Source organism: Antechinus flavipes, chromosome 1 (genome assembly GCF_016432865.1).
Source record: "Antechinus flavipes isolate AdamAnt ecotype Samford, QLD, Australia chromosome 1, AdamAnt_v2, whole genome shotgun sequence".
Classification (NCBI taxonomy): domain Eukaryota; kingdom Metazoa; phylum Chordata; class Mammalia; order Dasyuromorphia; family Dasyuridae; genus Antechinus; species Antechinus flavipes.
In genome coordinates, this window is record NC_067398.1 from 243,974,836 (window position 1) to 243,999,801 (window position 24,966).

A 24,966-nucleotide genomic window follows, 5' to 3' on the forward strand; every position below is an offset into this window, starting at 1 on the left:
TTTGGAGAGTGAGTCCCCTGTAACATACCCCTGCATCCCTAAATTTCATCCCCCTCCTCACACTTTCTCATGGATTCTTTCCCATCAGCATTCCAGCAGAACTTCAGTCAGCAGAATGAAAACATCTCTAAACCAACATTCCTGTGTATATTAAAGACAATATCCATCACCCAGGCTTAGGACTTCAATCACCTGGGATGCTTATCTCTACAGATGACCAACCTAGTTATTATACTGCCAGGCCTGAAGTCAGGAAGACATCTTCCTGATTTCAAATGCAGCCTCAGACACTAACTGAGGGACTCCCTAAGCAGGTCACTTAACCCTGTTGGCCTCAGTTTTCTCATTTGTAAAATGAACTGGAGAAGGAAATGGCAAACCACTCCAGTATGCTTGCCAAGAAAACCCCAAATAGGCTCAGGAAGAGTCAGACATGACTGAACAACAAGAACAAATAACGTTCAAAAACTCCCACAGGCTCTCTATTTCCTAAAAAAAAGTCAACTAATCATGGAATTTTAGAACTGAAAGGGTCCTTGTATTATCTTGTCATCCCATTTTAAATGAAAAAGAAATGAATCGATTTGTCCAAAGTCACACATTCAGAAAATGATAGGGGCCTGCATTCCTGTGATCTCTATTATGGGGGAGGCTGAGGCTGATGAACTGCTTGATCCAGAGAACTTTGAGCAGGTACAGACTAAGTTGATTGGTGTCCACACAGAGTCTGGCACAAATATGGCAAGCTCTAGGGAGTGAAAGGTCACCAGGTTGCCCGAGGCTCAGGTCACAAACAGGAATTTCCATGTCTTGGTAGCAGGGAACTGGCTTATGAGTGGCTGCTGCACTTCCATCCTGGTTGGGATCGGGAGACCCAAAGCTAAAAAAGAAAGACATAGTTTTATTGTTTTTCTGTTATGTCTGTTATGACCTCATTTGGGGTTTTCTTGACAAAGATATTGGAATGGGTTGCTATTTTCTTGCTTATTTTACAGGTGAGGAAACTGAGCCAACCAGGGTTAAGTGACTTGCCCAGAGTCACCCAGCTTCAGTCTGAAGCCAGATTTGAATTCAGGAAGAGATGTCTTCCTGATTCTAAGCCCAGAACTCTATCACTGTGATATCTAGTTGCCCCTCTAATACCCTACCTTACATTTAAGGTTCCCAAACTACCTTTTCAGCATTATGGTCACTGTTACATTGTGCATACCATTTATTCCAGCTATATCAGAATGAGCTGTGCTCCAAATTTGCCCACAGTTTATTGCCTCCTTGCTTCAACTCCTATTGCTCTTAGAATTTATCTCATTTTCTGCATCTGTAAAACAAATGGGTTAGATCTGATGACTTCTCTTCCAGCTGCAAGACTGTGAATCTACATATCAATTTCCTTCAAAGCTCAGTCTTCTCTACCATAAAGCCTTCCTTAATTTCCCCCTCGTCAGAAGTTTTTTCTTTCCTCAAAACCCACTTGGAACTTTTAACTCTAATGTACTTTCAAATTCTACTACAGACTGTAGGAGTTTGTGTGCGTGTTTTATCTTCAAGGCAAAGCTGAATACACTGGGGCTGTTAGATGGTGCAGTGGATGGAGCACTGGCTCTGGAGTCAGGAATCTGAGTTCAAATTTGGCCTCAAACACTTCCTAGCTGTGTGATCTTGGGAGTCAGTTAACTCCAACTGCCTCAAAAGAAAATAAATAAATATTGAATGCATGAATGATAGTCAAGAGACCCTGACACTGGCAGCAAGGAAGCTCTAGCCCTTTCTTTTGACTATTAAAACAACCAACCTTTTACAATTGCATTTTTATATTTCTGGTGGTTGCTGTGTTTTAAGTTGTCAGAGTCTCTGAGACCCCATTCTTTTTTTGTTTGTTTTTTTGCAAAGATACTGGAGTGGTTTGTCATTTCCTCCTCCAGCTCATTTTACAGATGAGAAAACTGAGGCCAACAGTTAAGCGACTTGCCCTGGGTCAGACAACTAGTTACTTTACAGTTTTGAAAGAGATTTCACATCCTTTTCATTTGAATTTTAAAACAGCTCCATAATCTGGTTACTACCAGTCACTGTTCACTGTCAAGGAAAATGTTCCTGAGGTTACAAAGCTCCCATGTCTGCAGTCCTGGAAAAGGGTGGTTTAGGACACGGGGCCACAGAGTCCCAACAGACTGGCCCTTCAGTGGACCTCTGAGGGCACATCCTAAGCAGAGATGTCCTTGCAAATGGGGTCAGCACCTGGCCTTGGTTCCGCCAGCACACGCAACGAGTTCGGCTCAGGCCGCGCTCACGGCAGACTCCCCTCCATTGCGCGGGTGGAAAGCCCCGCGCAAACCTAGCTGCCCAACCTTGTTCTGACAGCGTCCGAAGAGGACCGAGCCCCTAGGCCGGCGGCGGTCTCAGCCGAGGGGAGCAGCCCGCTCTGCAGCGCCGTTTTGGAGAGCCTAGCGGCAGGTACGCGGGGCTGTGAGATGGAGAGCGCTGTCCCGCGCTCAGCCCAACGCAACACTTGCTTTCCGGGGCTTACCTGAGGCGAAGGCCGTCGCGGAGGGAGGCAGGAGGGAACTTTCGGGGCAACTAATGGGAAGTGGGGATGGAGTTGGGGGGCCAGAGCAGACGAGACTGGAGGGATGAGAGTGGGTGTCAAGGGAAGTGATGGAGAAGAGGTGGGCTCTGAAGAGGGGGGATCAAGGAAAGGGTGAGGCTCCACAAGGGTAGGGGCCGGAGGGAGGCTGGCGTCGAAGAGGGAGGTGAAGGGAAAGGCTGCTTGGGGGTGAGAGTACCCGAGGAAGTAGGGCGCAGGGAAAACTAGGAGTTGACTTTTTGTGCGGGCGCTAAGGAGGAGCTCGCTCTCTGGGGATGGACTCTGAATCTGTCCTGCTGATGGTCTTTCATTTCTTTGCAGCTCAGCCGGCAAATAGCCCATCTTTCGTTGACAGACTCCTGGAGTTCCCCTTAAACCCTCGGCAGCCTTCCTGGGCAGAACCTCCAAAGGAAAATCTAGGACACAAAAGAGGCCTTCCATCTAGTCAGCATCCATCCGGGGAATCTCACGCAGGTGAGGCTGGACCCCAGGGACTTGCTCTCTCTGGAGCCCTCACCTGGAGAAGCGGCGCTCCAATTGCTCGTCGTCGGACTTCTCTCCCGAGGAAGCTGGCAGCCTCGAGTGGGAGCCGGCCAGAGACACCTGCTTCTCTCCCGCTGGTTCTGGCCCAGCGCCGGGCTCCTCTCCTGCCTGACAGTCATCCCGAATGCTGTGGGCTGCAGAAGCCGCCACTCCCATTACAGAGCTGGCAGGGGCCTCGCATAGATTCCCGTGACCAGTTGAGTGGCCCGGCCTTCCAAAGCCAGGTGCTGAAGCTGTCTGCCCTGCAAGGGACTCATGCAGAGGGTGCAGGTGCCTTTGCGTTGGAGGGCACAAGCCATATTAAAAGGGGATGTACCTACAGGCTTTATTTGTGGTGATGTCAATGTCCTCACCCACCATTTCAGACGAGAGAAAGCTGGGATGCGGAGAAGTGGAAGGGAAAACTTAATAGTGGGCATCATTGGCTGGGGAGTGAAATCAAAGACCCTGTGTACTAATCCTGATACTCAGAACGGTGCTGTGTGATGCTTCATGTCTCAGACTCAATCTTCTCACCTGTAAAATAGGTGCATTAAAAAATCCAGATTTAAAAAAAAAAAAGACTGGATCAAAGTATCTTTTCCAGCTCTCTCTAGAAAACTGAGTTAAAGGATCTTGAGCCTTTGGGTCAAGGATGAGGTATTGGAAAGGGGAAAAAAACAAACAAACATTTACTAAGCATTTACTCTGTGCCAGACACTGGGCTAAATGCTTTACAGATGTCTCAATATTTTTTGTTCTTTAGTCCTGGCTCTTTGTGACATCATTTGTCCTTTTTTTGTTTTTGTTTTGAATTTTTGTTATTATCATTGTGGTAGTGGTGGTTGTTTTTTTGTTGTTCTTTTTAGGCAAAGATATTGGAAAGATCTGCCATTTTCTTTTCTGCCTCATTTTTACAGGGGAAGAAACTGAGGCAAATAGGGTTCAGTGATTGGCCCAGTGTCATACAACTAATAAGTGTCTGGGGTGAGTTTTGAATTCAGGAAAAGTCTTCCTGAGGCTAGGCCCAGCCCTCTGTGTACTATTGCTCCCCTAGTCCCATAAATATCTCATTAGATCCTTACAATACTGGGAGATAGGTATGATTATCCACATTTTAGTTTTAGAAAACTGAGGCAGACAAAAATTTAAGCGACTTATCTGAGCTCAGAAGTCATATTTGGACTCAATTCTTCCTGACTCTGTTCTCAGCACTCTATCTACTGGTCCACCTAGCTAAAGAGGAGACTATCAGGGGGATGGGAGCAGAGGCAAGGGAAAAAGTCCTAGATGTCTCTGAATAAGTGTTGTCAGGTTGGGGTCCTGATGGAAACAGATTAGCAAATCTTTGTTCTTCTTTGGGACAAGAGTCTAAAATTTTAAGTTAACTTATATGCAGTATGAACCAGGAATTCGGTGTTTCCAACTCATTTTTCCTAAGTCAACCCAGAATCTCTCTACCTCTTTTAATTCAAAGATGCTTCTACTGTCCTGGGCTTTTTTGTGGCTATTCCTTCTTAGACTCTTTCCTGCTCACTTATCTACAAAACTTAAGTTAAAAAAATACCTAGCCTTGGGGCAACTAGGTGGCTAGAGCACTGGCCCTGAAATCAGGACCTGAATTCAAATCTAGCCACAGATACTTACTAGCTGTGTGGTCCTGGGCAAGTCATTTAACCCCAATTACCTCAATAAAATAAACAAAAAAAGAATGTCTAACCCTTATTCTCCTCCCAGGATCTGTGTTCTATCTCCCATCTGAACTCAGACATCCTGTTGCCTAGGTCTAGTTTTTTTCTTGTGACCCAGCATCTTGTCCCATAGACCAGCCCCACCACGCCAAGCATCCTGCTGCTTAGTCACTTTTCAGTCATGTCTCAGTCTTCATGGTCTCATTTGGGGTTTTCTTGGCAAAGATATTGGAGTGATTTGCCATTTCCTTCTTTAGTTCATTTGACAGAAGAAGAAACTGAGGCAAACAGAATTAAGCGACTTATCCAGGGTCATAAAGAAAATGTTTGAGGACAGGTTTGAACTCAGGTCTTCTTGCCTCCAGTTCCAGTGCTCTATCTACCTCACCATCTAACTGCCCTTTCCTGTTGCTCAGAACCTGCTCCCCATGCATGACTTGGACATCCTGTCTTTTCCTCCACCTCCCCTCCCAAGATCCAAGCATCTGTCTCTCAATACCCAGTGTGAGGGATGTAGAAGACCCTTACCCAAAATGACTACTCAGAGATCATTCAGTAGAAGGCAGAAAAGTTGTTTATTGAAAACCTCCGGAGGATGAGCCATCCCCTCAGGAGATAAGAAAGAGAAAGCTCCCGGTAGAAGGGCTAAAGAAGTAGTAAAGATACATAGCTTTTATACAAGAAATTACATCACAAGTAAGAGAGCACTGAGAAGGGAAGGGGGAGGCATCTAATTGGTGGTTGTTATTTGGAGAGATTAGAATGGAAGGTTTCAGGGAAATCTCCAGATTTCTAGGAAACAGAAAATCAGGCCTTCAGGCTTAATCAAGCAGATAGTGGTCCAGCTAATAGACTAAATATAGATAGAGGTCAAATACCAATAAATGTCATCAGCTCAGGTTAAGTAAATATGTTTCTAGCTGGCCAAGGCTCAAGTAAATATGAGTCTGCACATAAAATACAGATCAAAGGGGAAACACAGAAATAATGAAAATAAAATACAGAAAAAGAATTCATTCCTGTAAGTTCTTCACCTTATCTCTCTATTCCCCACACCAGGAAACTTCTACCAACATCCAAGAGCAGCAACAGAGACATACGCAGAGAACACGTGAAACTATAGTGAAAATAAACTAAATTTATTGTCAGAAGAGATGCAACTTAGTACTAATTTGAGCAAGCTTTACCTCCCTGAGTCTCAGTGTCCCTACCTGAAAAAATGAAGTAATTGAACTAGATGATCTTGGAATGCTAAATCTGTGATCCTATAGCCCCAATATTTTTGCTTCCCTGACCTAAAGCCTGAGCCTACCTTGATTTTCCCTGTACTCTCTTAGGAACCTTTCCTAGTTTCATGTAGTATGTTAAGATTATAGGAGAGCTCTTTAGATATCAATGTCAGGGCTCAGTTACTAAAACAGCCTGCTTTCTCTCTTTATAAGGCTGAGGTCACTGCTATCATATTGGGGCACATTACTTAGAAAAGGGATAGAGTGATGAAATCTGTTAACAGAACTTTGCCCTTTCAGTCTCTAAAATGAATAACTAGATCTATACAAAGCAGGCCTAGAGACAGGGTTTTAGAGATCAAGTAGCTGTTTAATCAATCACTTTCAGAGTGAGGAATTTGATTTGTAAACTGGAAACTTTCCTGGGCAGAAGCCCCTGATCTGAAAGTTAGAGCATAAAGTTAGAGATTTCAAACAAAAATCATAAGTGGTAAGAGAGGGAGGAGAAGGATTACAATACATTCATTCCCACAACAAGCTCATGAGTAGAAGATAATATAACAATTCTTAGATTGTTTCAAATCTTGAGAATCACGATCATTCCCTTCCTAGGTCACAGAACTAGAGTTCTGTGAAAGGAACAATTTTCTGTAGTCCTGATTCACTTCACTTATTATACAGATACAGTACAGCACAAGAACATAGCTATTGTCAGAATGATTGGTAATTTTAAGTTGTATTGTGAATTTCTGATTCCTAAGCTAGAAAAGGCAGCTCTAAGAAATCTAAATTCCTTATACATGTCATATCATTTAATATGAATGAAAATCATAATTTCCTTTCACATCTAAATTTGTCAGAGCTAGAAGAGAGTCTATCTAGCACATCAACTATTGAAGTTTCTTCATGTTCATGCTGGGGAAATTATGTTCAGAAAGGAAGAAATTGCTCACATAAGTTCATGTAGCAAATTTAGCCTAACTTTATTGTAGTTAGCTCAAAGAGAAGAGGAGTGGCTGATAGCCAGATCTTTCAGATTCAGCTAGGTCTGGGAAGGAAGCAACTCTAAACAACAAAAGAGAAAGAAAGAAAGAAAGAAAAAGAAAGAAAAGCATGGAATTTAGGGATAGAAGGGCCTTGAGAGTTTATCTGATTCAAATCTTTTTCTTTTTTTTTCTTTTTTTTGAAATTTCATTTGATAGAAATAAGGTATTATCATCAAAAGGAGTTTAGTGATTAGCCATTCAAAAAACCTCAGACTGGCTTCCCTTTACCTGTCAATATCCAGAAAGTCCATAAGGGGGTAATCTTCAGCTCCTAACACCAGCATTATGACAAAGGGTTATCCTACTCTTGATTTATAATGGGGTCATCCTGGGCCTGAACAACAATATTATGATAAGGCTTTCATTGTCCTAAGCACAAGTGTTATAATAAGCGTTTGTTGTATAAGTAATTTGGGGTTTAGCTATCTTTATTGGGTGGCTTCAGAACAAGATGCCATATATGAATTTTCCAATTGTTCATGATGCAGAACTTTAACTTTTATGTGGTTAAGGGCACTTTGCCCCAGGATACCAGGTCACCCATTTCCAGCAGTACTTACTTCCTCTTCAAGAAGCCATGATTTCTCTTGGCAGCCACCATCCCTGCATCTCCATCTCCTACTCTTTTGTTAATAAGAGCATTAGAGGATGCTCCACAATCCAGGGACAAGGTCCTTCTTTTCCTTGATAGCTAACATCCTCCTAATGGCACACTTTAGTATTTCCTATCAGACTCAGTGCCCCCAAATCACCTAGCCTCCCCTCCCAACATTGCTGGCACAAAGACTACACTGGTAATTTCCCTTGCATAACTGTATCCACAGTCAGACTCTCCTTTGTACTGTTACTATTTCTTGTGCCTCCAAAATATTCTCATCCCAGATGGAAAAAAAGGTCATAATGTCTCTGTCAGGATATATTATACAGGTAGGTTTGGGGCTGGTACTAGTAATTGACTTTGCACAGATTAAGTATTTAATAAACCCTAATGGAAGTTTAAAATGTACTTGAGAAAAGTATGTCTTTGGGCTATAATGAGTTTCATGATTGCTTTTTTGAGGAAAGATTCTATTCTACAGGATACACAGGTCCCTTTCTGGTCACTTGGATATCAGTCCTATACCAGAGCAGAAGAAAAGACAATTTTTGAAGTTCAGTGATTTCATTGAGTTTACATTATTTAGGAATTAAATTATTTAGGAATACTTGAAAAAGTATATCACAAAATGGCTGGTTCCCAAAATATGGTCTGCTCCCTTCACCTTCCTTACATTTACCCTGTCTATTATTTTTAACTAGAATATACTCCCATTCAATTTCCACCTGATGAAAGCCTTTTTTTTTTTCTTTTAAGTTTCCTCTTGTGTCACCTCTACCAGGAAGTTTTCTCTGATTCCAACCCATGCTTAGGATGTAAGTTATCTTGTTCTTATATCATTTTATAGTACTTTAACTGTATATCTTATCTTTCTCTCTCTCTCTCTTTTTTTTTTTTTGACACTCGCATTCTTCCTTATGGTCATACTTAATCTGTATATATGTTGTATTCCTCCACCTCTGCCCACCACTGTAACCTCTTTGAAGGCAAAGACTGTATTATATAATTTTCTAATTTTTGTATTCCCATCCCTATAAGTGCTTAATAGATGTTTACTGAATTTAAGATAGAAGTGGAGTTTAGTTCTTGCTTTCACTTCATGATTTCTTTGTATTATTCTCTCTCATCTCTTTTTGCCTCCTGCTAGCTAAGCTTCCTTTCTCACTCCCAAATCCATTCATCTCTCTTTTTCATGATGTAAACCTGCCATTTCAGTCAAGCTAATTTTCTCATTGGCTGACCACACACACACACACACACACACACACACACTTTTGATCAGGATGCTCCTTTTATCTACAATGCCTTCCCTCCTCCTCTTGACCTATATAAATCTTGCCCATTCTTCAAGATCCAGCACAAAGTGCAGTGACTGCAGGAAACCTCTCCTAATTCTAGCCCATGCTGAGCCTCTCTTACTCTGAATTCCCTCAGTGTTCATGTACATTCTGCCTCTCAGTATCCAGTGCTTGTTGATCTATTTATTGCTCTGGAATTGTTCTCTTGCCATCCTCAGCTTACTCTAACCTACTTTGGGAGAGAAAGCAGATGCTTTCCTCTTCAGAGGCAGGGTAGTGGAGTAAAAAGAGTGATAGACCTATAGTGAGTAGAACTGTTTGGGGATTCCAGCTAGCTGTGTGAACAATGGGCAAGTCATGCAACCTGCCAAAGCCTCAGTTCCCTCATCTTTAAAATGGATGTGCAAGAGGGAAGCTGAAAAAAAGAATACTTGTGCTACTCATATTATAAGAAAAGCATTTTGTAAACCTTAAAATCCTTTAGAAATGTTATTATAATTCCTCTAAATGTATATCCCCAAGAGCCCCTACCACTCATTTACTGTGTACAAAGGCACTTTAGGATGGCAGAAAAATAAGACATGATCCCTGTCACAAAGAGTTTATAGTCTAATTAAGGACCTCTATTCATATGGCTAGCACTTTAAGTCAAGGACCAGCATCACATGTTACCTGGGCTATTGCATTTAGTCTCCTAATTGTTCTACTTGCTTCTAATCCACCTTTCCAATCTACTGTCCACACAGTTACCAAAATATCTTCCTAAAGCACAGGTCTGACCTTATCATTACCTAACTCGATTTTTGGTGGCTCTCTGTGGATTCCAAAATTAATCACAAATTCATCTCTGCATTTATAAAAGTCTTTCACAATCTGGTTTCAGCTTATCTTTCCAGGCTTATTTCATATTATTCTCTTTCACAAATGCTACACTCCAGCCAAACTGGCCTTCTCAATATTTCCCCAAGTTCACCATCCTATGTCCTAATTCATTACCTTTGCACTTTGTCCCCCCCTTCCTGGAAGGCACTGTTTCCTCATGCCCACATTTTAGAAGCCATTTGTTCCTTTAAAGCTCAACTCAGATACCAGTTTCTAGGATGAGCCTTTCTTAGTCTTTAGTATTGTCTCTCCTCAGTTTCTTGGGGCCTTCAGTTATGTGTATGAATATCATAACCATTTATAGAATTAAACACCTTGTCTCTGTATCTTCAGCACCTTACCACACTGCCTTGCACACAGCAGGCACTTAATAAATGCTTGTCAAATTGAATTAAATGTCATATCTAACAATGCCAGACATGGGATAATGGGAATACAAGAGTAGGAAACTATGTATGTATGCATGGCTGTAGTGGATGGTGAGCTCAAGATGAGTCAGCTTTGTGATGTGGCAATCACAAAAACTTATTCCATCTTGGGTTGCTTTAATAGGGGTATAGTGTCTCTAATTGCTCCTTATATATCCTTGGCTGGCTTCTCGTGTTTCCTCACATGCACCCACTCACCTCAACTTCCCGAAGTCTGGTTCCCACCCCTGCTATTTTACTGCAACTGCTCGTTCTCTCAAAGGTTAGCAATGACTTACTAATCACCAAATCCAAAAGTCTTTTTTCTTTTAGTCTTTCTTATCCTTGATCTTTCTATAACATGTAACACTGTTAATTTCTTTCTCCTGCGGGATTCTCTCTCTCCCTTTGGCTTCAAAGATACCAATTTCTTGATTATCTTCCTCTGAATATACCCCCTTCCCATATTAGTCTGTTATTCTCTTTACCAACAGAGCTCTCCCTCAACGCTGCATATTGAGTAATACCTATTCAGACTTTAAAGCTCTGCTTAGAATGTCAATTGCTCCATAAAACCTTCCTTGTTCAATCCAGTCTTTAATGACCTCCTATGACCTCACAGTGTTGTTCAGTCCAGTCCAACTCTGTGACTTTGTGAACCACATTGTTCATAGGGGTTTCTTGGCAAATATATTGGAGTGATTTGCTATTTCCTTCTCAGTAGCAAACAGGTTAAGTGACTTGCTTGGAGTTACACAGCTAGTAAGTGTCTAAGGCCGAGTCTTCCTAACTCTAGGCCCAGCTCTCTATCTACTGAGTCACCTAGCTGCAGAGAACATATTATAGTATATTAAAAATTTTATTATGGACCAGATCCATGATCTTATCGTTTCAGGAAACTCCCAGTAAGAAAACTTCCTCTACCAACGTAGATTAGTAACTTCATTATGTTAGAGTTTCATGGAGGCACTTTGAAATAGCTTGCTTTGGATCATAGAACTAGTTAGTATGTGTTAGTGATAGAATGTGAATTTTCTGACTTGAAGGCCTTGCTTCTAAAGCTGCTTCTCCTTTACAAGAATAGCAATGAAAACAAAGTAATAATATAACATGTCTCTCTGCTAAGCCTTGAATTTGTTCTTCCACAAATATATACACTTAGTGGAAAGGGTGGATCTTTAAAAAATTATGTGTGGGTGATTCACATGGGGTCCACGTCACTAAATCATGTGTTAAGAGGCACATATTTGAAGAATATAGTGATGTGACCAGAAAGTACAGAATAGCTGTGGATGTTTTGACTGATGTCATCTTGCTCCTTTCTATAGGATCTGCTCCCACCTACAATGCTTTTCAATCCAGTTGACCATCAATTCTGGTGTTTTTTTTTTTTTTTTCAGGGTCATTTTATACCCAATCTAAAACTCATTATGGATATTATAGTTCTAGCTCTCTCACCAGATCTATATTGCAGAGTGGTATTATCATTGTGAATGATCAATTTTCAGATATGAGTCATATCCCATCCTTATTGAACTAAACTGGATGAGAAGGCAGAAACTGACTAATGTCCATTCTATGCATCGCCTTATCACTTTTCAGAGTTCTGCATGCAGTAAAAAATGCTTGTTGAAAAGCACAAGATTTATTTATAGAAATGAGTTTAGTTTCATATTGGCATGTGAAGTTTTATCAAAGTCAAGAAGAAGTGGCTTCAAATGTCAACTCTGAAATTTGTAAATATGGATAATCACCTGACTACTCAGACTTAGTTTCTTCATCTGTAAAATGGAGACAACAAAAATTATATTAATGATAATAGCTAGCATTCATATATGGCCTTAAAGCTTACAAAGAATTCTATAAATAGAATCTCATTTGATTCTCAAGATGACCCTGGCAGGTTGGTGCTATTATTATCTCCATTACAGATGAGGAACTTAGGCTGAGAGAGGTTAAATTACTTGAGGTAGGATTCAAACGGAGGTCTTCTTGACTTTTAAATCCACTGCTCTATCCATTGGGTCACCTAGTACCTACTTCAGAAGATTGCTTTAAAGTTCAAATGAAATAATGTACTTAAAAGTTTGCAAAATGCTTTATGTGCTATGTAAATTATTACCACAGTCATTATTTTCAAGGATTTACACCAAAAGACTAGAGAAGAAATACAAGTAATACAAAGCAACCAATAATCCAAAAGTAATTGCTATGCCTTTGGAGTACAGAGTGGGATACAACATAAAAGTACAGGGTTTAAAGCAGAGAAGGGCAAGCTACTCTTTCCCACCATGTAGGGCCCACAAGTCAGCAAGCAGTTATGTTCTAATCAACTCTGGGCCGACAGACAGCCAATCTAGTGGCTTTCTTTGGTGTCCAAATCATAGCTACCACTATCTAGGTCATCATTACCAGTGAAGAAGTCCTGGTTTCATACCTTCAAATGCAACTGGGTTTTCACACTCTGACCCAGACTAATGTGATCAAAGTCACAAGTATGGTGCCAGGTAGGAGAGTTATGGTCTAGTATCATGATAATGGATTTCTTCAGGGTCTCAAGAGTCACAAGCACAGGGGCCTCAGTGACACTGCAAGATACTCCTCAAGATGAGTGCTCCTCTGCCTCCCCCCTGTTCCTTAAGCCCCCTCAGATTTCCGTGTCCCATGTCTCAGGGCAGCCACCTGAACATGCTCATTTCTCATCCCTCAGACACCAGGCCAGGAAGTTTCCAAAGAAGCCATTTTTTCTTTCCCCAGACACAAATTCTAGGGCTTGGTGCAGCGCTTCCCTCCCTGGATCTTTGAGGATCTTTACTCAGCAGAGTAAAGTGGGCCCGCATGGAGAGAACCAAGCCTGACAGAGTTCAGAGGCTGCACTGACTGCTGAAGTAAAGGAATGTGTCCACAATGCCATAGTTGCCTCTCCCTTATCACCTCCTCTGGTTCTCAAGGTGTGCCCCTTAGTGGGGAATCTCAGAAACCAGTAGAAGATGGGAGCTGCAGGGGGCAGAGCTGAACTACCCACCAGCCCTCCAAGCCCTCCAAAGAAAATGAAATGCATAGTGTGTGAGGTGTGACTCCATTCAGCATAGCCAAGCAGAGGTGCAGTGCAGTGACAAATGCCAGGCGGGCCACCAAATAGCAGGCGGGTGACATAGTCCCAGAGGCCTGGATCAAACCCAGTAGGTGCCCTTGATGTAATTCATAGGAAGAGAGGAAAAAGCCTGGACCAAGGTGATGGAGTATACAATAACGCATTGGAAGTAGTTGCTGCAGGAGAACTGTTCGGTTCTGCAAATATGTATTGTATCTAGGATATACTGCAACATATTTAACATATATAGGACTGCTTGCCATCTTGGGGGGGGGTAGAGGGAGGGAGGGGAAAAAACGAAACATAAACGAGTGCAAGGGATAATGTTGTAAAAAATTACCCTGGCATGGATTCTGTCAATACAAAGTTATTATTAAATAAAATAAAATTTAAATTAAAAAAAAAAAAAAAGGAAGTAGTTGCTGGAGGAAGAAGAAAAGTTCCAAAGCTCAGCTGCCCTGCTCTCGAAACCCCTTTACTCCAGCAGGTCTCGTGTACACATCTTGTCCTCTACCTCCTAGGGACTAAACCTATTTTCTTTATCGGTGCGGATCCGAACTGCTGGACTTGGGCTCCCTCCTCGAGGGGATAAGGTGGGGAGAGAGAAGAGATCCTGTTTCGGGCTTAGGACCGTGTTTGGCCAATAACAGGTATTTAATAAATGTATGTTGATTGTTCCGAAGCCTTTTCAGCCTCAACCAGCTCCACCCAACTCCCTACTCGGCGATCCAAGTGTCTCTTTTCCTAAACCACCCCACAAACCTCGAGAGAGCTAAATGTCCCTTTCCCTGCAGCTAGTTCTCGCCCAAGAGACCCAGGATGGGTGCCCCTCACCTACCTGTATACAGGACACGCAATCTCAAGTAGCACAAAGTTAGAGGTGTCCTGCCGAGCCCAGGCTGCTGAGAATGGGTAGAGGAATTTGCACTGAAAACCTGGGGCTACTCTCGGCCTTTTCAAGCCCCCCAAAAGGGTTTCTCTAAAACCCGATCTTTTGAACTCTGATCCCGCCTTCTGCTCGCTTCTAGCCAATCACGGCCCGGCCCTTCAGTCCCAACACATCTTTCCCACTCGGCTTCCCGCTTAGCTTTCTTTTCTGAATGGAACTCAACCGAGGCTCCGCCCACCTCCGGATCCCGGACCCAATCCTCATACAGTCCCACTTTGGCCACACCCACCCCATCTCCGCACTCGAAGTGCGGAGGGGCGTGGTTTTCTGGCTCCGACTCCGCAGCGGTTTCGGCCGTTCTCCCCTACCCTTCGGTCTCAGGCCCAGTGCCACCGCAGCTCGGCTACGACGGCAGCCCAGTCCTCTCTCTTTTAGGGTTCAGCTCCCAACTCAGGTCCAGGGAGTTGGTCCGCGTGGTGAGCTCCGGGGCTTGCCAATGGCCAGCACGTTCCGCAGCTGATGCCGGGTGGCACCCGAGGAACGGCCAGGGTCAGCGGCAGGAATGGCCTGGAGGTGGGAAGAGGAGACGGGATCCAGGTAGCCTGGCCGAAATCTACCCGCCTCCCAGAAACTTCACCCTAGGAAAACCCGGATCTGCCAGCTTAGGTTTCCCCTACCTCAACCAAAAGACACAAACGTCACTCACGGCCACTCACCCCACGCCACCCCATCCCTAAAATCTAAACTTCCTCCGGTCAAAGGCCTGATGTTGGGACCCTGGCCAGCACAGCAACCCTAACTGCAGACACATTAGCTCTGCCAGCCCTCTCACCGGTAGTTCAGCCCAAACCACGGATACCTGGCAGGCTCCCCCAAAGCAGGAGCTGAGCCTGAAGACCAGAGTCTGTTTTACCTTCCTGCTTCCTGTTTACTTCCACCCATCTAGTAAGCAAAAGGGACCTGGGGAAGCTCACCATGACCAAATCAGTTGACCTCTGATTATATCTATACCTGATTATATTTATACCTATATATCTGTTTATATATATGGGGGAGGGAGGGGAAGGCTGGATACCTGGAATCTGGTTTGAATACCTTCTTATAAGTGAAAGAAAAGTAAAAGGGGCACTGACATACTGGAAAAGTGTCATTTGGGTTCTAAGAGGTCCAGGGAACTATAAAAATCAAACGCATACAAACACAATACACTATTTTAACTTTATTTCTTACAAACTTTTGTCCCAGATGATCCCAGGACCTAGAAACCCATTTAAGCTGAAGCCGAGGCCCAGCAAGGGTCAAGTTCTGTTCCTGCCCTCACTCTGAGGATTCCACTCTATTTAAGCACCTGGTAGTCACCCTGAAGGGTGGAAGTGGAAAGGAGAGAATGGGCTGGAATAGGATTCTAGGGATGGGAGAGTGAAGTGAAGGTGAATGGAAGGGGAAATAAAATGAGAGTGTAGAGGGAAGGAGACCTCTGGAGGGTAGAAACAGGGATAAAATGGGCTCTAGGTGCCACCCATCTTCCTCCCATTCCACTTCTCCCTTCCAAGGAAAAACATCTGCCTCCTTTGCCAGCTGGGCCTTCTAACTGTGTTCATGGGGGTATAAGGAAGAGGCAGTGCCGTTGACCTCCTTCCTAGGTTCCATGTATCCCCCAAAGCCAGGTCTCCCCCCTCACCTGTAAGGGAAAGGAGGGAGAGGAGGGTCAGAGGGAAAAAAGTGGGGTGAGGGAGAAATTCCAGGTGTTGGGGAACTGGAGGAATAAGGAAAGCAGAAGCTGCTAAGGGACTCCCCCCCACCACCACCACCAAAAAAAAAAAAAAAAAAAAAGACTTGGATTCAGGATAAAGAGCTGTTTTGAGGTAGAAATCCTGGAATAGGATACCAGGCTCCAAAGTGGGTAAATGCAGGAGATTTTAGAAAGAATAAGAGGGAGGGAATAGTTCACCACTTCTCAGGTATGTAAAGCTGCTCACCTCAGCTGATGAAGGTTGCTATTAGGTTCCTATGCTGAGACCAATGATTAAAGCAAGGATGAGGACAGCAATAACGACACAAATAGCGATCCCGACCTTTTTCTACAGGAAAGGAGAGGAGAGGAAGCTTAGAGCATGGTCTGGGGCCAGCAACTATGGGAGGAGATTCTTGCTAGTTCGGGTAGATAGCCTTCCCTCACCTTCCTGGCCTTCTTCTGACTCTCCAGTGCAGACTTGACATGCTCCTGACCTCGTTCCACAAAATCTGCTGAACTGAGAATGTTCTTCTCAATCCTGTCAATCATTTCCCCCTAAGGAGGGAAGAGGAAGAGGAACATCAGAATTTAATGGCCACCACATTCAGGGTCTAAATCACATTATTTTCTATATACAACTAACTAGATTAATGACCTTACAGACTCCTTCAGGTATTCAAACTGTTTCCCCTTATCTCCTATTGCACCTCCAAATCTAAATTCCACTCATTTTTTTTCAGTTCAGCCTCAATGCCGCCTTTTCCATGAATGTTTCCGATTTTTCCCTCCCCTTTTCCCTAGCCAGAAATCCCAGATTTAGAGCTGGAAAGGATGTGAGAGAGAATCTAATGCCTTCTTTTCACTGAGAAGGAAACTGGGGCCTAGAGAAGCAGTTACTCATTAGAAACAAGGAGTTGCAGAACTAGAATATGAACCAAGGTCCCATGAGTCTAAATTAAGAGATCTTTCCATTATACTACAATTCTCTTCCTCCTAGAAGGACCACTTTAATATTGAATATTGTTATGTGTATAGATTTTGGGCGTTTGAAGCCTTTGACCATCTCCTCCTTGGGCTTCTGGGACACTGCACTGCAGGGTACTATCTTTCCACTGTCTTGCTGGTTCTCTGACCTATTTAACTTACATCTTCTAAGTGTAGATGTCTTCATAAAGGTTCTATTTTCAACTGTTTTCACTTTTCTCTTTATACTCTCTTGATTGGTGATTTCAATCATTCCCTCTATGTGGATGACTCCCAAATCTATATTTATATTTCTAATCTTTCCACAAAGTTCCAGTCTGACTGGCTATTTGCTTTAATTCTGGGGACCTCAATTTCTGTATCTAAAGACTGAACATATTTTTCCCATTAGACTTGTCCTAGATCATAATCTGGAGTTATCTTTATAACTCCGCACATTCAATCAACTTCCAAGTTCTTTCCACTAACTCCAAATCACCTTTGCATACATCCTGTCCTCCACCCCACTTCACTCCAATATCACTCTATCTACTGGCTCTCATCTCTTTACTCCTAAACCATGGTCACCTCCTCCTCCTAACCTCTACCTTCAACCTCTAATTTATTAAGCAATTTTCTTAATGCATCACTATTTTATACTACTGCTTTACACACAAAAACATGCAATGGCTTCCCATCTACTGCTTAAGCAGTAATTCACTGAAATTTATATACTAAAGTATAAAAGTCTTGACTCTGGTATCCAAGGCACTTCATCTAGATTCATTTGACCACACTGGCCTTATCTCATAGCTTTTCATTTATTCTACCAAATAAACATCTCCATCCCCCTTCTAGTTTGGTCCTCACCTCTCTCCTCAATTTCCTTCATTCCATCTTCTGTTCCAAGAATAGATTCCTTTCCTTTCCTCCAATTTCCAATTGCTAGAATCCCTTCACTTCTTTTTAGGTCCAACTTGATGGTGCCTCCTCCGAAAAGTCTTTCTTAACAACTCCCCCATTCTTCCTACACACATTTATTTCTCAGAGCACATTGCCAGAATCTTTCTTTTGTATATGTCCCACTTTCCTCCTTTTTTTGCAAGGCAGTTGGGCTAAGTGACTTGCCCAGGGTCACAAAGCTAGTATTAAATATCTGAGGCTGGATTTGAACTCAGGTCTTCTTGACTTCAAGGCAGGTGTTCTACTTAGCTGGCCCCCAATTTCCTTCTTAATGTAGTTATTTATATACATGTCCTTCTGTCTATTAGATTCTATGCTCTTTAAGAACAGAATCTTTATCAGATTCATATTTGTATCTATAGCAATTAACGCAGTGCCTTCCATTTACTTGTTTCTTAATGTCTGTCAAATTTGTAAGTCCCTAAGGGAGAGAAGGTCCCTGGGAGAGAAGGGATACTTCTCTGTCCCTTTAGGCTATCATGCACATACTTGGCATAGAGCTTAATGATTTGGGGGTGGGAAAAGTCAGAATAGAAGGAGACTAAAGATGGGTAGAAAGAGGGAAAAGAAAGGGGGTAGGGCTCTGAAAAAAAGGCAAAGCTATAAAGAGGTGAGGCTATGGCAAGGTGGAACCTTCACTCCATTGAGGGTTAACAGAGAGTTGGCAATTTCCCACCTGCATCTCCACTTCAGTGGCCAGAAAGGTGAAGATTTCATGGAGTTCCCGGATGCTTCGTTCAAGCTGCTGGATTTCCCCATGTCGGGTGGAGATTTCATTCAGTGCTTGTCGTGTCATTTGTGTGTCCTTCAGAATCTGGGTCAGAGAAGAATGGAGGCATGAGTATAAATATCACCCAAGCCTTCAAAGTGCTCCATCCTTAGAATAAAATCTTAACACCTCAAAAGATCCAATGAAATAGAAGACATGGACACAGAGACACTGCTTTAGCTAACTCATGATATTGTGTGAATTAGTGGACTAAGACAAGGGAAAGTAAATCCAAGTAGAAAGTAGGAAAACTCAAGCAGGAGATGAAGTACAACCATCTTCTTAAGCTTTGAGAACTTATTTTATATCAGTTTTCCTTTGGCAGGGGAACAGAGAACCAACAGAACTCACCCAGAAGAAATTTGGGTTGAGGGTCAGGGTTTGAATATTTGATAGACTCACATTGGACACAAACACTTCACTTTGTCCACTTTCCAGCATCTGCTCCAGCTCTTCTTCTGACACCATTCCAGCATTGGCTGAGAAGGGGAGTAGAGGAGGGAGGAAATATCATGCTGTTACTTAAAAACTCAGCATTTTGGTTATTTAAGATCCAAGGTTTGCTGTATTGTTCCCATCTAAACCTGGGCTGACCCTAACCCTGCCCTTTTACTTCCAAGGACACCTCTGCCTCCAAAGGAAAGTGTCCTCTCCCCCATTCCATCTCCCCTTATCCCTCTCCCACTCCCCTCCTCAGTGCTCACTGATTTTTAGCTGCCTCTGGATCCGTTCTACGTTCTTTTCCCGGTATTCTGACTGCATTGTATTACACTTGTTGATGAGCTCAACAAATTGTTGGGATAAGATTCCATGCTGTAGGTAGAAAAGTATATAAGGAGAACAGAAGATAGACTATCAGTTAATGAAGGCCCAGGTGGGAATCAGAATACTGATGTCTGTGCTCTGGTCAGGCTACTCTCACTCATCACTGCCCTTCAAATAAGCCAGATCATTTCACGCTTGGATTTTTGCAACCATTTTCTAAAGAGTACCTCTGCTTTCAGTCTCTCCCTTTCCCGAAAATGTATTCAATCAGTCAGATTAATCCTCCCCAAAAGTCCAGATATCATCCTTTGATTTCACAGCTTACGAAGCTTCTTCAGTGAATGTTTGTTGCTTTCAAAATAAAATAAAAATTCCTCAGCCTAGAATTTAAACTCTTCCATGATTTGGGTCCAATCTACTTTTTTCAGCTTTATAGTTTATTCATTACCAAAACTAATTTTCACTTCAGTGTTCAACTTAACTGTCTCTTAAACAAGATAGCGGTATAACTGACAGCACATTTACAAATTTTGTTCCCATTAGTTTGCCATATTATGCCCCTCACTTGTCTAACTCACATTCGCAGTCCAACTCAAGTTCTCCTCTTGTACTCTAATCAACACAGCCAACAAAGAAGTCTTTACAGCATTTAACCTCTTAGACATTCAACATATCTACAGCCTAGTGTTCTCTGTTTGACACTCATTTAAAACTGCAAGCACTCTAGGACAAGGCATTTAAGAATCCCATCCTTCCCCCTTCAAATTTCACCCCCTTCTCCAAAACTTGGCCTTCAGGAAACATTTATTGATATGTCAAGATTCAGAAGAGAACAATTTATACAATAACAATGAGGGAAGCACAAAAAATTTAGTCTCTGAACTTTGATCAATGCAAGGCCTATGATGAAGCAAGCTATACAATTCCTGAAAGATAATGGACTCATGGTATACAGTGATACTTTTTTTTTTTTTAAACATGACCAATGTGAAAATTTATTTTCCTTGACTGTGCATATTTGTTACATTTGTTGTTTTTCTTTGTTTCCCCTCCCCCAATGGGAGGGAAATGGGAGAGAAAATAGATTTTTGTTAATTGAAAAAAATAATTAAAAAATTAATGCTAGTGTTCTGGAAAGGACCGACGCACCTGGGTCTTTCTCATCCTTATGTTGACAGAATTACAGTTTTCATCTGCTTCCTCCTTCTGGGGATCAATGGCTGTTAAAGGACAAAGGAGGGATAGGGCAATGGGCTTAGGGGACCTGCCTCTAGCCTCAGGTTTCTTCCCAGAACCCTGGCAGAATAGCCAAGCAGTACTTACCCTTCAGCTGAGTCCGAATCTCCTTCCCCAATTGTTTTATCTCTTCCCTCAGATTCTGGAGATCTTGCTTCATACCTGAATTGGAGGCAAACGTGGGGATGGGAGAAAAGCATGATTTCAAGATAGTTCCAATAATAGAGGTCCAATAGGCTGTTCGGACTTTCCTCCCACCTGGGAAAGCCGTCCCACCGGAGCAGGTGGAGTACTACAAAGCCCATAAACCCTAGGGGAAGGGAGTGAGCTTGCGCCCTTCCTCCGCACTCACTCTCCTCAGGAAGAGGCGTGGCGAGGATGGTGATCTGCTGCTTCTCCAATTCCTTGACTTTGTTCTCCAATCTCGAAATGGTTTGTCGGATGCTCCGGACCTAGGGAAGAAGCAGTAGGGCAAGGAGCAACGGGGAACCCCACCCTCTCCACGCAAGGTTCCAGGCTTCCTGCTTCCTCTTCCTCTCTCCCTGACTCCAAAACCAGGCATTCCACCCTTCCCCCGAGTCCTCGGGAAACCCCTCCACTCCGTGCCACGGCTTCGCCCCTCTTGGTGCCCCCTCCCCACCTCTACCTTCTGGAAGAATTCCTCGTCGGGGTTCCCCAACTTGGCTGTACCCGGATGCACGACCAGGGCCACTCGCTCAGTCTCCTCATCATCAGAGCTGTCATCTCCCTGAAAGGTCCGGCGTCACTGATAGGAGCCCCTGCCCAGCCCCCTAACCCAGAGTCTACATCCCCTCATCCTCATGTGGGGCGTCCCCCTCTCGGACGCCAAAAGCCAAGTATCCTCAGAGCCCCGCGGTGTGAACACCGCTCAGGATGCCCGCTGCCTTTCCCACCTGCATCCCAGGGTCAGATGGCTTTCACGTCTGTCTTACCTGTCTCAATTCGTGGGTCCGGTCCCGCATGCTGACCCAACTTTTTCCCACGCCACCCCCCCGCACCTGGTGGGGGTCTTACGGAATGATCCAAACCCCAAGGCCTCCAAGATTCCCAGTATGAAATGCTGGCCCCTCCACCACCCCCCTCTTCCCCAACCCACCCCCGGGACCCCTCACAAGCACCCAATACCCTAGGCTCCGCCCCCCTCCACCTCCAGTAGCCAATAGGAAGAGTCCGGCCACTGGGACCCCCTCAACGTTCCACAGGTTGTAATTCCCTCCTGCTCCTCCCAATCCTACAACTCCAACCCCTCCCCCTCCGGTGGAGGAGTCTGCGCATGCGCACGAAGAAGTGCTCTCCTCGCCCTCAGGAAAAACGGAAACGGGAAGCTGCAGCTGCAACCTGAACGGAAGTGAGACTGCCAGGACTCAAGGATGCTTCGCCCCTACCGGAAGCAAAGAGGAAGAGGCTCATCACCGGACGTGAAGTTCCAAGGCGGGGGAGGGAAGAGGATAAATATGCGTCATCTAAACGTCACCCGTCAGTCTTCTCCCTGCTCACATCACCCTATGGCATCCAGCCTCGCCACCTTAAGTGACCTAATGCGGCCCCTCATCCCTACCCGACCGTCTCCTCATTCCCTTAAAACCCCAGGTCACGTGATTTGCTTGAGCCTTTGTGCCTCCTTGTAGGTCATCCCTGTTAGCGGGGACTCAGGGAACTTGGTTAGATTTAGGGTGACATGATCTTTATGAAGATAGGGCGCCCCCCCCATTCCCGACAATCTAATGGATTAGCCCAAACCTTGAGGAGGCCCAAGTTCTAAATCTGGAAATCAACAACACGTGACTTTCTCTTCCCACCAGGGTACGGTCCCCCCCTCCTTTCCGTCCCGCCCCCGAGATCTTCCAGATCTCCACTCTTTTAGCTCTGGAGAATCCCGGGGAAGAAGCGTGTCCCCTAGCACTTACTGGATCTGAGTCCTGAGATGGTCAGATCCATTTCCTGCAGCTCAGGGAGAGCTCCTTCCCAGCCCCTATTTGTGACACATGTTAATGACCCCCAAATCCAAATCCACATTTCAGTGCTGAAATAGAATGCCCTATCCAGAGGCATAAAGATGCTCTAGATTTATCTTTTAAAAAGTAATATTTGATTTTTGTTCGTATAGTATAATGCAGCCTTGAAAGCTTTCCTTCATTTTTCTTGCCCCTTTTCTGGTACGTTTAAAAGCTAGTGCCTTCCCTTTGAGATTACTTTCAGTCTGTCCTGTTGTATATATCTCAATCGTACTTAGCTGTATGTTGTCTTCCCTACTAGATTATGAAGTAGTGGAGAGCAGAGGGTTTTTGTATCTTGTATCCCTAATACCTCTGATGCGGGAAAGATTCCTTTCTAGATTCCCATCCCCTATTAGTTAATAATGTAAATTACCCTTTAACTCACAAATCCTGGTACCCCACTCAGATCTGAGCCAACTTTGGGGCTACACCCAAAAGCCCCTCGAGCTAAGCCTCCTATTATAAATGGGAGATGCTGGGATCCCCTCTTTGCAGAGATTCCAAACATGCCAGGCATGTGAGGACCCTCTGTCCACTGGACCCTCTGTCTGGTGCCCCCCTTATCTCTACCTTCCCCTATACTTTAACCTTACTTACCCAATAATAAACCTCTTTTATCAATCTAGCCTTCAGGCCAATAAATGCTTTTATTGGGAACTCCCTCCACTACTAGACCTCATTTACGGCGGAATCCAAGGGGGTTGCAGGGAATCTTTGCTTGACTCCCTGTCCCCCAAACCTGTCACTAGACCTCAATTAAACCCTAATCTCATTTAGGTACCCCAAATCTAGACCTCAACACCTCGAGCACAGCACTTGGAACATAGTAAGCACTTAAATGATTCTTGACTTTCTTAGATAAGATATCTCCCAAAATTATTCATAGATTTAGAGCTGGATAGGGGCGAGACCTGCAATTTTGTTGGTAGAGCTTTTTAAAAACTCTCTAAGTGCATTGACCCATATTTAACACCATACACCAAGATAAGGTCAAAATGGGTTCATGACCTAGGCATAACGAATGAAATTATAAATAAAGTGGAAGAGCATAGGATAGTTTACCTTTCGAACCTGTGAAAGAGGAAGAAATTTATGTCCAAAGAAGAACTAGAGATCATTATTGATCACAAAATAGAAAAATTTGATTATATTAAATTGAAAAGTTTTTGTACAAACAAAACTAATGCAGACAAGGTTAGAAGGGAAGCAATAAACTGGGAAAACATTTTTACAATCAAAGGTTCTGATAAAGGCCTCATTTCCAAATTGTATAGAGAATTGACTCTAATTTATAAGAAATCAAGCCATTCTCCAATTGATAAGTGGTCCAAGGATATGAACAGACAATTCTCAGACAAAGAAATTGAAACTATTTCTAGCCATATGAAAAGATGCTCCAAGTCATTATTAATCAGAGAAATGCAAATTAAGACAATTCTGAGATACCACTATACCTGTCAGATTGGCTAGAATGACAGGGAAAGATAATGCACAATGTTGGAGGGGATATGGGGAAAACAGGGACACATTGTTGGTGGAATTGTGAACACATCCAGCCATTCTGGAGAGCAATTTGGAACTATGCTCAAAAAGTTATCAAACTGTGCATACCCTTTGACCCAGCAGTACTACTACTAGACTTATATCCCAAAAAGATTTTGAAGAAGAGAAAGGGACCTGCATGTGCAAGAATGTTTGTGGCAGCCCTGTTTGTAGTGTCCAGAAACTGGAAACTGAGTGGATGCCCATCAATTGGAGAATGGCTGGGTAAATTATAGTATATGAATGTTATGGAATATTATTGTTCTGTAAGAAATGACCAGCAGGATGATTTCAGAGAGATCTGGAGAGACTTACATGAACTGATGCTAAGTGAAATGAGCAGGACCAGATGATCATTATATACTTCAACAATAATACTATATGATAATCAATTCTGATGGACGTGACCCTCTTCAACAATGGTTCAACAAAAAACCAAATCAATTCCAATAGAGCAGTAATGAACGGAACCAGCTACACCCAGGGAAAGAACTCTGAGAGATGACTATGAACCACTACATAGAATTCCCAATCCCTCTATTTTTGTCCTGCTGCATTTTTAATTTCCTTCACAGGCTTATTGTACATTATTTCAAAGTCCGACTCTTTTTGTACAGCAAAATAACTGTTTGGACAGGTATACTTATATTGTATTTAAATTATACTTTAACACATTTAACATGTATTGGTCAACCTGCCAACTGGGGAAAGAGGTAGGGGGAAGGAGGGAAAAAG

The 24,966-nt window shown here is 43.3% G+C and overlaps 2 protein-coding genes across 12 annotated transcripts; one reads left to right on the forward strand and one right to left on the reverse strand.

Moving 5' to 3' along the window:
• Window positions 1-128: 128 nt before the first annotated feature.
• Window positions 129-22,694, reverse strand: STX4 (syntaxin 4). Of its 11 annotated transcripts, none has more exons than XR_007953826.1 (13): window positions 21,625-22,694; window positions 21,318-21,419; window positions 21,024-21,123; window positions 20,759-20,833; window positions 20,585-20,655; window positions 19,375-19,483; window positions 19,073-19,149; window positions 18,578-18,715; window positions 16,420-16,530; window positions 16,220-16,321; window positions 14,609-14,807; window positions 14,190-14,253; window positions 129-880 (listed from the first exon to the last, which is right to left on the reverse strand). XR_007953826.1 is itself a non-coding variant. In XM_051998749.1 (11 exons), exons 1-10 carry the CDS (start codon window positions 21,652-21,654, stop codon window positions 16,241-16,243), a joined length of 894 nt encoding a protein of 297 aa, XP_051854709.1. In that variant the 5' UTR covers window positions 21,655-22,694; the 3' UTR covers window positions 5,354-14,807; window positions 16,220-16,240. The 11 variants fall into 11 exon arrangements, 2 of the variants coding, with proteins under 2 accessions (XP_051854709.1, XP_051854699.1); XR_007953827.1 differs by lacking the exon at window positions 129-880 and adding an exon at window positions 5,354-13,930; XR_007953824.1 differs by lacking the exon at window positions 129-880 and adding an exon at window positions 5,354-13,930 and having other exon boundaries at window positions 14,190-14,250; window positions 14,530-14,807.
• LOC127545114 (uncharacterized) lies at window positions 643-3,688 on the forward strand. Its single transcript, XM_051972187.1, has 3 exons — window positions 643-693; window positions 2,340-2,454; window positions 2,906-3,688. Exons 1-3 carry the CDS (start codon window positions 643-645, stop codon window positions 3,463-3,465), a joined length of 726 nt encoding a protein of 241 aa, XP_051828147.1. The 3' UTR covers window positions 3,466-3,688.
• Window positions 22,695-24,966: the final 2,272 nt, after the last annotated feature.

Coding starts and splice junctions, on each gene's coding strand:
- LOC127545114 (XM_051972187.1), top strand. CDS start 643: ATGGGGGAGGCTGAGGCTGATGAACTGCTTGATCCAGAGAACTTTGAG. Junction 694..2,339: donor ATCCAGAGAACTTTGAGCAG/GTACAGACTAAG, acceptor GCGCAAACCTAG/CTGCCCAACCTTGTTCTGAC. Junction 2,455..2,905: donor TTTGGAGAGCCTAGCGGCAG/GTACGCGGGGCT, acceptor ATTTCTTTGCAG/CTCAGCCGGCAAATAGCCCA.
- STX4 (XM_051998749.1), bottom strand. CDS start 21,654: ATGCGGGACCGGACCCACGAATTGAGACAG. Junction 20,656..20,758: donor GATTCGGACTCAGCTGAAGG/GTAAGTACTGCT, acceptor GTCCTTTAACAG/CCATTGATCCCCAGAAGGAG. Junction 19,150..19,374: donor CCAGAGGCAGCTAAAAATCA/GTGAGCACTGAG, acceptor TCCCCTTCTCAG/CCAATGCTGGAATGGTGTCA.